At 40.6% G+C, this 12,469-nt stretch overlaps 1 protein-coding gene across 1 annotated transcript; it reads left to right on the plus strand.

Moving 5' to 3' along the window:
• The first annotated feature begins 74 nt into the window (after positions 1 to 74).
• TIGD4 (tigger transposable element derived 4) lies at positions 75 to 1,613 on the plus strand. Its single transcript, XM_009634827.1, has one exon. It carries the CDS (start codon positions 75 to 77, stop codon positions 1,611 to 1,613), a length of 1,539 nt encoding a protein of 512 aa, XP_009633122.1.
• Positions 1,614 to 12,469: the final 10,856 nt, after the last annotated feature.

The raw sequence follows: 12,469 nt of genomic DNA on the forward strand, positions 1-12,469 counted from the left end.
AGCCGAAAGCGGCGGGGCGGGAGCGTGCCGGCACGCGTGTGGGTGTCCGCGCCTGCGAGACAGCGCTCGGCACCATGGCAGAGGCTTCGGGAAGTCCTCTGCCCGAGCCCGTAGCGAGGAGGAAAAAAAGCATAACCATTGAGGAAAAAATCGACATCATAAGTGCTGTGGAGAGTGGCAAGAAAAAGGCAGACATCGCAGCCAAGTATGGCATAAAGAAGAATTCCTTGTCTTCAATTATGAAGAATAAAGAAAAACTTTTGGAAGCCTTTGAGTCGTTGCGATTTGATCCTAAAAGAAAAAGACTAAGGACTGCTTTTTACACCGACCTGGAGGAGGCATTGATGAAGTGGTACAGGATTGCTCAGTGCTTGAATGTGCCGGTAAATGGTCCTATGTTGCGCCTCAAGGCTAATGATTTTGCCCAGAAGCTTGGACATAGTGATTTTAAATGCAGTAATGGCTGGCTCGATCTTTTCAAGTCAAGGTATGGTTTAGTTTTCAGAGCTCAGCCTGCAGAAGCAGCTGCTGCTACTACAGTGGATGCTCCAAATCTTCCGTGCCAAAATGTTCTTCCATATTATTTAAATGATTATCAGCCAAAAAATGTGTTTTATATTCAGGAGACTGGACTGTTGTATCGGATGCTACCGCATAACACATTTGCATTTAAAGGGGAAACTTGTTCTGTAGTTAGACCAAGCAAAGAGAGAATAACCGTAGTGGTGGGTACAAATATGGATGGCTCCGAGAAACTTCCTTTGCTTGTTATAGGAAAAAACAAAAGCCCACACTGTTTCAAAGATGTGAAGTCGCTACCTGTGGATTATGAAGCAAATGATATGGCGTGGATGACTTCGGAAGTGTTTGAGCAGTGGATGCATAACCTTGATGACAGATTTCAAGCGCAGCAGCGACAAGTAGTTATTCTTGTTGATTCTCTCCCAGCTCACACAGAAGTAAAGAACCTGACGTCTGTCAAATTAGTGTTCTCTCCTCCAGACTCCTCTTCATGTATAGCTATGAAACAAGGGGCTGTCAGAAGTCTGAAGGTTAAATACAGGCGCTGTCTTATCAAGAGATTTGTCGACTGCATAGAAGGTAATAAAGAGTTTATGCTGACTCTTCTTGATGCAGTTGAGATGTTGCACCTGTGCTGGAGGAAAGTAACACCAGAGACTATCACAAAAAGTTATAATGAAGGAGGATTCAAATTAGAAACCAAGGCAAATGGTAATGACACAGAAGCTGAAAGTGATTTTGATTTGATTGCACATGCACAGGCAGCTGGAGTGGAGTTTCCAGAAGGTTTCTCTTTGGAGGAATATGCAGCTCTAGATGATGGCTTGCTAACTTGCGAAATGCCCACAAATAACGAAAGGATGTGTGTCAAAGAAATCACGTCAGATAAGTCTGGGACATTTGTTGGTGATGAAGATGAAGATGAAGGTTATCAATTTCAGGGAGCTGAACAGCCTTTACCATCCAAAAATGAGGCTTTGAGTGCTTTGGATACCCTTCGAAAGTTTCTCAGAAGTCAAGACGCAAATGATTCTTTTCACAAGTCCCTAGCTGACCTGGAGAATTTTATTCAACATGTAGCATGTAAATAAATATTTTAGCAAAATGTGAAAGCATGTAACTGAAAAAAAAAAAAAGGAATTGTGTAAATAAACAAAAGTAAGCAGTTTAATAACAAGTGTTGCTGCAATGTTCGCTAGTGTGTGCCTAGATGTACATAATGAAAGAAAATACAAATTATGAAACAAGTTTGTGAACTGAATTTTTCCACAAAATGTGGAGGAAAGAACATGAAATTTGGGGTGGAGAGAGGGAATAAATTGAACCTTTAAGATGATAACTGTAGTAAGTACAGTGGAGGCAAAAGCATTTATTTGAGCAGTTCGATCCACTCAGCAGTATGAACTGGTGCCCACTTGGAATTCTTTCTTCAGGAAGAGATTAGCACTTCTTCCCATGGATAATTTCACTGCTGTCTTTGGTATTGTTGACAGTGAAACAGTAAATATTTATCAACCCGGTGCTTTCAATACTTAAAATATTGAATAACACAGAAAATACATGCTTTAAGTTCTGAGAACTAAGAGGTTTTTAAAATAATTTTTTTTGTCCTAGTGCAAGAATTCTGGCCATGTTTTATTCTTGTGGCAGATGGTGAACAGCGGAAAGTTAGCAGCTTTGGATGTGTTTTGTTTTCTTAAAGCTGCTCATGTGTGGATACACACGAATGGCATAATCATTTATCTGAGAGCCAAAAGACAAACCAACCTCTACTTGGTCTTTGAAGAGGTCAAAAAGGAAGGTCATTCTCTCCCTTTCCACCTTTTTGGCATTTGGATTTGATGTAGGTCCTTCTGTGCAACTCCATGCATTTCTACAGTAAATACAGAAAAAAGAAATCAGCTTCTGCAGTAGCTGCATGAAAACCTCCCCGAACTCTTGGTTTATTTACTGTACTTGAAGGCTTTGCTGTAGGAGGGAATGCAGTTCACTGTTACAGGTGCCATTACAGGGGTGCTGCTTGCCTGAATGCAGTGTGAAGTTGCGCACATCACAGTACATTTACCCATCTTCAGGTGTGAGGTTCAAGCAACGTAGTCATACCAGAGCCAAAAATCTCAATTTATTTGAGACGTACTCTTTGTGACTTTTTTTCAAAACCTGTCTTAAATATTTGTCTACCCGCTTTAATTTTTTTGAAAGTTAGAGACAATCATTTTTCAACTCTAGAGGAAGAATGGAATATTTTTTGAAGCCCTTTAGAAACCCTGTGTAATAAAGAATCTATTATGGTGCTTATAATTAAGCCATGAGAAACAATCTCTTGCTTACTCAAGTCTTCAGTTTTCAATAAATAGGTTGGCTAAAGCTTTGTTTACTGTTCTTTCTGGTGGAGGACACTTTATCCATTTGTAAAAGCATTTCAGAAAATGTATCGAATTGTTGGAAGACTGAAAACAAAAAACCCCCACCAACTTCTGGTTTCTTATTCTGCAATATCTGATGTGAACTCCAGCCAAAGAACATTCTGATAAAGTAAGAAATTGCTGTTGAGGTTCCAATAAATGAAGTCCCACAGAGAGACAGATAGACCCTGTGAAAGAGGTACCCCTCTGCATTATCTCTGCTAACTGTTTATTTTGTTAAAACACAGATGCAGAGTCTTTTAAATTTGGAAGCTGCGTAAAATAGATCAACAAATTTTGCTCGCTTAAATACTTTAGAACAAGCTCATGAAAAGTACTTGTGGCTGGGCTTATTTGAAGTTCCTATGAATCCCACAGAGCCCTGTGGATAATTTTCCTAGGGTAACGTTTTGATTTGAAACCCATGGTTTTCTTTGCAACAGCTCCTCCCGCTGAAGGCAAGTTTAGGAAAAAGTTTCTATTATCCATACAGTAAATTTGTATATTCTTTAAAATTCAACTCCACGTGGACGTGACCGGCTCAGGATCCAGTAAGGAGACTCCCTGTTTCCTTCTAAGAGAATTCTGAGTGTCAGGTGCTGGATCTGAGTGAGAAAGACTTGCCTAAGTAAGCAGCAAATCTTGGTTAAACAAGGGTTTGCTCTACGAGAAGTGTCATCTCTGCAAGATGAGGCTTAGAAAATCAGTAGGTGGGAAATAACATCATTAGCTGATGACGAAGGAAGTAAATTACTGAGCGCTGTCATGCCCCCTCATGAAAACAAGAAGGATTTACTAATTTGGCCTGGACTTTGAAGACGACATGTGGAACTTGCTTTAAAAAACATACAAGCTGTCAAAATCCCGTCTCTTTAGAGAATATATGACTTTTTCCTAGCCTCCTAGTGCATTCTGAGAAGCCAAGCTAAAATGAAACTATTTTTTTAGGTCAGACGCTTTATATTCTACCGCTATAGCTTTCAAAATCATTTAGGAGCCCAAGTATTTCTTTTCACTTGGATTTTGGTCACATTTATAGTCAAACAGAGAATGTGGAATCCATTTTGAAGCTTGTTGCTATTTCAGGTGAGTAAGTAGATGGTTTCTCGTTATTTATTACGTAAAGCTTGAGAATGATAGTCTCAAACACGCAGAATCTTCAGTGATTTTACATTTTAGAAACACCATACTACTTCGTTAGCTAGTATTCTTACAGTAGAAAGCAGCAATCATATGCAAATATTAATTTCAGTTAATTTCAGATAATTTTTCTTTGTTTTCTCTGCCACCCTGGAAAGGCTCAGGGAGGCAAGCAATTTTTCAATGAACAATAGGAACCAATTTAGTCAAATTCAACTGTGACAATTTCATAAATGTCAATTTAATTACAACAGCAAAATATCAGCAAAATACCTTCAAGATTTTTTTGGTGGTTGCATTCACTGAAACAGTAGAATGAATATTGGCCTACACTCAACAGTTAACTAAAATATGTGGTGACCGGGCAACCCTGGCATGCAATGACAGCTTTTCACATTATTTTCTTCCTTTAATATCAATAAAAATTGGTGCTTCCAACTGTTAAAGGAGGACTGTGTGAAGTTCTTACTGGGGCTGTCGCCGAAGATGACATTTCATATTGAAGCAAGGAAGTCAGTATTTGTATCTAGATGTTTTAATGCGACTATTTCTAGGTGTCCTGTCTTGAAAATCAGAACCAAAATCAATCCATTCATAAGGAAACAACTCCCTCCTAATTGAAATTTTCGCAACGTGATGAGCGACAGTGTACTTCTTATTGATACATTCGTCGACAATAGAAAAATCTTCGGAACAGATGAAAAGATGTTATTGTCTGACAGCCTGTTTTATACACACAGCTGAAGCGGTGATGTGCAGAGACGTGTTTCCCTTTCACTGATCTAGCTAGCTGTGGTATAACCACGGAGGTTACAAGGCAGAGTGGGAAAACCAGGGGTGTCTTGCTGACTTTTCATAGCTGTGCCACCTCTGCTCCTTGAGTGGAATGGAAAAGTGTAAATTACAAATTACAGTAAAGTGAATGAATACCACACTGAATTACCAGATCTGCTGAGTGAGAAGATGCCATATTTACAACAATTTTTAAAACGCCTGCCTGTGTTTTACAATATTTCAGCCAAAAGCCACATTCTTCCTAAGCTCCCGTGCCATCCTGCCTCTGGCGCAACTTCCGGCCTTGTACATGAATAGCACCAAGGGGAACAGGTCAATCCCCTCACTGCACAGGTAGCTACAATCCATGTGAGTTGTCAGCCTGCACGCAGGTCGTTGGCCGCGTCATCGGGGAGGTGAGCTCCAGAGCTGGTTTGCGTCCTCCACGTCTGCGTTTATTTTGGTTTGTGTGCCTGTGCGAGCGCTTGGTTATAATCACCGGGGCAGTGACTCACCTGTCTGAGAAAGCTGTGGTCTGACGGGATGGTGCAACCTCACCCCCACATGCCAAATGAAACACCCTTCATAATATATTGATCGGCTGTTTGACAGCTCTGCAGGACCCGGGATAGGGGCATCCCAGGAGGGTGGTAAGAGGTCTCAGCTCTCCTGGCCCCCCTACTCAGTAGCAAAGCTGAAGGACTCTGCTCTCTGGAGAAGTTCTTGCCAAACACTTGCTATTCAAGAAGGATCACTTTGATGTGTGATAACTAGTTGCTGGATTTCTCATCTGAAGTCATCCACGTCTCAAGGAGACAACTCACTGAAACTGCAGCTTTTCCTCTAGCGGTGTTGGTGCCTTATGCTTCTAAGGTGTATAAATGATGCTATATGATATTTTTACTATTCAAAATTGTATTTCTTTCCTCTTCTGCCTTTTTTTATCCATTGCCTTCTACCATTTTATATTCATTGATACCCTGCTAATTCTAGTGTTAATGTTAGGATCGTTGGCCCAACCTTCTGACAAGCTGCTTTTCTCCTTACTCTCCCTATTTCTAATATTATCTTTTGCAGGTGGTATTTTTGAATCATCTCGTGTATCAGCTAATATCACCCTCTGGGCACACATGCTCGTGATCTCAGGCCCTAATTCCTCCATTGCTGTATTTAGTGGCCTTCCCAAATCCTTGCTTCATTTAGCCAGGAACATTCAGTATGTCCATATTTCTTTTTTGTCTTCTCTTTTTTTGTAGAGGAGGATGAGCAGTGCTTTTTCCAGCAGCCTCCTGGGATGTCTGAGAGAACTGGTAATAAAACACGTAATCTTTCTCTGCTTTCAGGTGTCTCCATTTTTTCCTTCTGTCAGTGGTCCCTTCTGATCTGTACTGTTTGAGATTCTCAATTTGACATTTGGTATCTTTGTCTAAACCATTCCCTTTTCTCTTTCATCTCTTGCCCTTATCTGCCTGTATAGCACACTTGCTATAGTTCACTTTTACATTTCCATTTCTAAATACCATAACCCTAACCTCGGCTCTTTGGATTTTTCTTCCCTCCTCTTTTACTGGCCCCATCTAATGTTTAAACTACATTTCAAACTCCCTTTTCCCCCTTTCCATGATTTGCTGTCTGTTTCTCTTCTCCAAAAACAAATATTAAATTCTTTCTGGTGACAAACAGGTTTTTTGCTTTCTATTTTACTTAGCGTGTCTCACGATACCCTTAAATCAAAGATTATGTAATGATTAGAAGTACGTTATTTTCCCTAAATTTACCTCTTTGCATGTTTTTTTCTGCCATTCTTTAGTCCTAGCACTTTCAAGTCTTTCCTTGGTTCGAGCCTACCTTTTGCTCTCCTGATCACCAGCATGAATTTGATTCATTTTTTAAGCTTGTAAAAAAATAAACCCACAAACAAAACCTGCACAAAGAAGAATTTGGGGCTATTTGTTTATGTGGTCAACTGTTTTGCAATGTTGCATAAAATAATCAGATTGAAAGCCAGCTCAGACATTAGCTAGTTTCTATCGAGGTTTTAATTTGAATTTACTTTTTTTTGTTGTTTATTTTCACTCTGCTTTTCCTATTTCAGAAGCTTTTTGTGATTTTTCAGATTTTTATGCCCTGTTTGGCTTTGTAGCCAGCCCACGTAGCCTGAGATCGTGCAGAAAAGCAGGTAGATCATAAAAAAGGAAGAGTCAAAAGGCGAGGTCCTGGTCCATTGAGATTCCCCTTCAGGAACTTGAGGAGAACTTGTAACTCAGGTTAAGCAGAACTTTTCATTCAAAATCAATATTCAGAGGCACATCCATACAGAAATTAGCCACAAAAATTGATATGAGAGATAACACCACAGGTTGTCTGAATTTAGGATGGCAAGAAATGGCCACTCATAATTCGGCTCCACGTCAAAATTAATTGACACAAGGGTTTTTTTCCCAGAGCTAAGGAGACATAATCTATGTAAATCATATGTCACCGCACTGCCCAGGGCTCAGCTACATTCAGTAAGCAAATAGAAATTTGCTTAGAGACAAAGCAAGGCTGAAACAGCATTTCTGTGTAAGAGCAGTGTTTCTGTATCGTCTGTAAGTTGCAGGAAGAGTCAGATGTGCTTGAAAAACAGCATGGCACTTCAGAAGTTACTGAGGGGTGCTTCGTAGTACAGACTTGGGACCTCTGAGTTAAAGAGGTACTTATTACCTGCAGTTCCCAACAACTACTGAACTATTTTCGAAAAGCTGGCTTGATTGATATCAATTTTACAGCTCTGAGAAAATGCAGCAGAGAGCGTAACACCACACATTCAATGCATGGCACAGACAAACATTACAACTCAAATTCTAGCAGAGACAGACCCTCCATTCCCTGTGGGAGCTGAGGGTGACCAGACGCAGTGCATACATGGTGAGCATGTGCAGAGAAGCAGGAGCAGACACGGTGTGCGCTGTGGACATGCAACAGCAAGACAGAAAAGACAAGTACAGGCAGACAGAGCTACAGGCTCTCAGCTCTGTTTGTTGAATGACTATAAAGGACCATCCCATGCCCCATCAGAAGGGCCTTCCCTACATGCCCCATTACCAACCCCATTTTTTCAAAAAGCAAAGGAAATCCTCTTATGAACTGGAAGAGCTTTAAGATTTGATAATTTCTTGCCAATTCGACAATGTCGTGCTTCATACCCTTGTAGTACACAGAAGTTGGCAGCAGAAATCAGAACTACAGAAGGTAAACCTGAAGTAAATGCACAACGAAGCTTGTAAATTTTATGTCATGTTCTTACCTGGCCTTTACTCAGCCCACGGGGAGTTAGCAGCATTACTACAAGGGGTAGTACACCTGTACAGTCCCCTAAATCAGACAGCATGTTCAAAGATGTGTCGAAATCTAATTTAATACCAGCAACGTGCCCTCTACTGCTAACAGGAGAACATTTGGCAAACTTAATGCTCGGATGGTTAGAAAACATCTTGCGATTGCATCTTAAAATATTCATGGTTAAATAGCAACCAAGAGGCTTTAGGAAAATAACAGGATTTGATAATTCCCTAACAATACCTACACCATTGTCTATAGCCAGCCTTAATGCACAAATGCAACTCCAAACCTGTATTCCTATTTAAATGCTAGTGTCGATCTGTTGAGGACTAATACTGGGATGGCAGATATCATCCCAGGCAATGAGATTATAGGAAATTTACATTAATGTAAGCTTCCTAAGGGATTATTTAGAATGGGGATTAGGGAGCTTTATGAATTTAAAACTTCCTTTGGATTTCTGCATCTTCTCACCTCATCTCAAAGAGGGGAGAACCCAGTGGCTTGCACTGATGCAGTCTCACAGCAGGTAGCATGATCATTTTGAACGGCCTTCTTTGTGGGGAGCTCTGCTAGTGTTTGCCAGCATATTAGTCTGCAAAAATTAGGAGGAAATGCTGCAACTCATGGAAAACAGCCCTTACGCTCCAGCCAGTGGGAGGTGGAACTGCTGCTCTGCCTCCCGAGTGGGTTGAGCCAGCCTCATACTAGGATGATGACTCCTCAGGCAAGGCACATATTTGTGAGATTACATCTTCAGAAAGCAGAAATGCAGGTACTGGTTTGCTTTTCATCATTCATCCTGCGCTCCCCTTCCTGTCTGCCATTCCAGCTCCTCGGAGATTAAAAATTCCCCATCAGCTGCCTGCCCGATCCAATCAGTCCCCCAGTTCAGAAACCTGAGATAGTTCCGTGCCACCCGCCCGCCTGATTTACAGACTTCAAATATAGCTCCTATATTTGGCAGGCATCTTTTTGCTTTTTTAGCATACCAGATATTTGCATTCCCTAAAAGCATTCCCAACTCTAATAGGAAAAGAATGAGTTGTGGACCTCAAATGAACTCCATGTTCCTCTCACCACGTGGAGATACAATTATAAGGATTTATATCAAGCAGAGATCTGCCCTTCCTGACTTTCAAGGGGGTTGTAGACTTAGCCTATCTGTGGATTGACCTCTGCAGACATGGTAGGAGAAGTAAAACTTCTCAATTAAGTGGTCAGAATCAAAATGGATTAACAGAGAAATTATGCATTTGCTTCCAGGAAGCCTACGTTTCCTATAGGACCACATCTATGATTCTTTCCATCATGGGTTTCATTACCAGCCCTTGGCATTGACCTCTTTTACTCTTGATGCAGCTGACTGTAACTAGATGAATGCTAATTCTCCCAGAATTTTAATATTGCTTACCTTGTACCCAGGGTACACCTAAGTATAAAAAAGGTACCTTCTGGCAGTAGATCAATCATCAGTCAATGACCTAGCATCTAACCCAGCTGTTTGGAGAGGATTTCTCCCCATATCAGACTCAAGCAGGAGGAAAGGGACATAGACAGATGCTTGTATTTCGGCAAACTCAACGTTTCTACAAACTCAACGATTCTACAAACTCAACGATTCTACAATTTATACAAATTCATGAGGTTTCACTAAGTGACATTTTGGTAAGCTCAGCACTTGCACAACCTAATAGAATTCTTAAGGTTTCACAAAGTGACAGCGATATTGCAACTTAAATATGAAGCCCTTCTATATATCCAGAAAAATGAAGTGAGTAAACACATAAACTTACTTTAACCGTGTAATAAACAGGCATAGTTTCTCATGGGGAATGAAGAAAGGCATATCTCAGAGAGAAAGAAACAAAAATAAATAAGCAGAAAAGGCAAAATTTCTGATTTTTTTTTTTTCAGGTAATCTTGCAGCACTATAGTCAGCTAGACTGAAATTAAAGTTAGATTTAAACACAGGGGGCTGAGAAGTGGTGCTTTCTGCCATAACTCCACTCAGCATATCCCTCCCTGGGTTATGACCGATGGCATTCTGGATGAGTAAAATATCACCAAAAAAAATACTATCACCTGCACAAAGAGCTGGTCAGTGATTAAAACTACTACGTGTTGGGACAGGGTGCTCTCTTCAGAGAAATAAGAGTTGTAGGCAAGATATTACTCACATTGCCTACGGAAAATGAGGGTGTGAGTATGTGACTTTCCAGGTTTCAGGATGGTGTCTGAATGATTTTGGATACCATGCAGAAGTTTACAAATTCCTGAAATGGCATCCTTGGCATTGCAAAGACTGTCGAAAACTCATAGAGTTAGCCATCTGTGTGCTTAATACTATCCCACTGACAAAGGGCCGTATCACGTATTAGCATCTGTGATGGTCAAACCAATATTAACAATAGTGTCACAGAAAATACTTTAATTGCGTATTTTTTTTTAAAATAGTTTTTCAAAAATATACTTAGGTTCATTTTAAGATAACCGCCTATGTGTCATGGCTTCAGTCCTGGTTTCCACTAGCATAGAAGAGTGGGCAAAAATGCCTTCAGGAGCATGCACACTTTTCTGTACCAGGGCCTAAAGTTAAAAAAGGACATGCTCGAAACGCAGGCTTAAAGCCATCGACGCAGCCTTAATTTAGGCTCTTGCTTGTATACACATTATAAATACAATCTCTCTATAGACTATCACACTTTTATTCCTCTAATAGGTGTCTAGTCTGCTGCTGGATGCCGTCTCTTTGACTCCACTGGGACTATTCCCATGCTTAAATACCTGTACAGTTTTGCAGAGCTGGACTAAGACAGGACTGGAGGCTGCCTCCATGATTTTAAAAGATGGCTCATAATGCTAGACTAGAACTGGGCACTTGGGTTAGATCCTTCAAAGATATTTAAATGACCAACTAGGAAAATATATTTTTTCAAACTATCTAGGAACCAAACTTGCCCCAGATCAGATATCCGTACTCTTGAAAGTAGTTAGTGCTTATTTGCATCTTTAGTTATCTAAAGCTGTTTAAAACAGCTTGTCTTTAAATGTTCCTTTATAGTCTGGACTCTATATTAGCTATTTGTGAAGTAAAGTTCAGTAATTACACTGAAAATATGCTAAGTAAAAAGTAGAGAACGTTTTAATTCTAGAATAGAGAAAGGGACTTGGATGGGAGGATCAAATGAGAGCTGCCGCAGCCTAAACAAGTATCAAGAAACATTTAAGCAGGATTATTTTAGAACATCAAAGTTTATCTTCAGATACTCAAGGTGTGGCTGGAAAAATCTCAGTACTCACATTACAATTTGGATGTCCTGGTGTGTTTTTTATGGTAGAGTATTACTGCAAGAATGTGCTTTTCAGATTGCATTTTTATGAATCGTTCACAGATGAGAAAATAACCTTCAAGCAGGCAGTTGAAGCACCCTAGAAATAGAAACAAGAAGGGTTTCAAAAACCCTGGTTTATTTTCCCTGAAGTACCTTGTTTCTCTACGCTTCATTTTACTAAATTCACCAGTGATTACACCCCAGGCAGATTTATGTTTATTTTTTTCGATCCTTTACCTCATCAAGCTCACTTTTTATTCTTCTCTTGAAGAGAAATATTTCAACTTCTGTAGAGCACTGTGGGTTTTTTCCAAGCCAGATCTTAAGCTAACACTGGCTTGAAAGCAACAACTAACGAGTAGGTTCCTGCGCCTAAGACGCGCCGTAGTGACGTTTCACGCAGAGCTAAGTCACCGGCCGATGGCTTTTTCCCCTGTTTAAGTTGCCGACTGCACATCTGTTAACTGAGCTGGCACATGAAAGTCTGTGCCCAGACACAGTGCTGATCCTTGTGCCCAACAGCCAGGCTGTGTTTCTTCCCTTGCTCCCGCAAACAGTCACACAGAATTTCCATTTTCTGAAGTGTTTTTCTGAATTGCACAGATATTCTTTTGAGCATTACGGTTGTATTGTCCATCCTGTGTCTGTCAGTCCTGCGAGGTCTGCTCCCCGCCTGTGCCAACGCAGTCATTTCCATATGAAAGAACTTTATTCCTGATACTGGAGGCTGCGGTCAGCTCCTGTTCTGAACAGGCATCTGAGCGCATTCACAGGCATCTGAAGCAATTTGTTCCTTCTTGCTTATTATATCCATACACACGCAACTCTACTTTTGGGGTCAGATGGCTTCCCAGCCCCCAGCAGGGAGTTGAAGGGGACCTTCTCCTGCCGACAGAACTGCAGCACTCCAATGAACCGCTTGTTCCTTAAATTAGTTTATCTTGGACTGTTTATATCAGATATGCACTT

This window comes from Egretta garzetta, unplaced genomic scaffold (assembly GCF_000687185.1).
Source record: "Egretta garzetta isolate BGI_Z169 unplaced genomic scaffold, ASM68718v1 scaffold32, whole genome shotgun sequence".
In the NCBI taxonomy this organism is placed as follows: domain Eukaryota; kingdom Metazoa; phylum Chordata; class Aves; order Pelecaniformes; family Ardeidae; genus Egretta; species Egretta garzetta.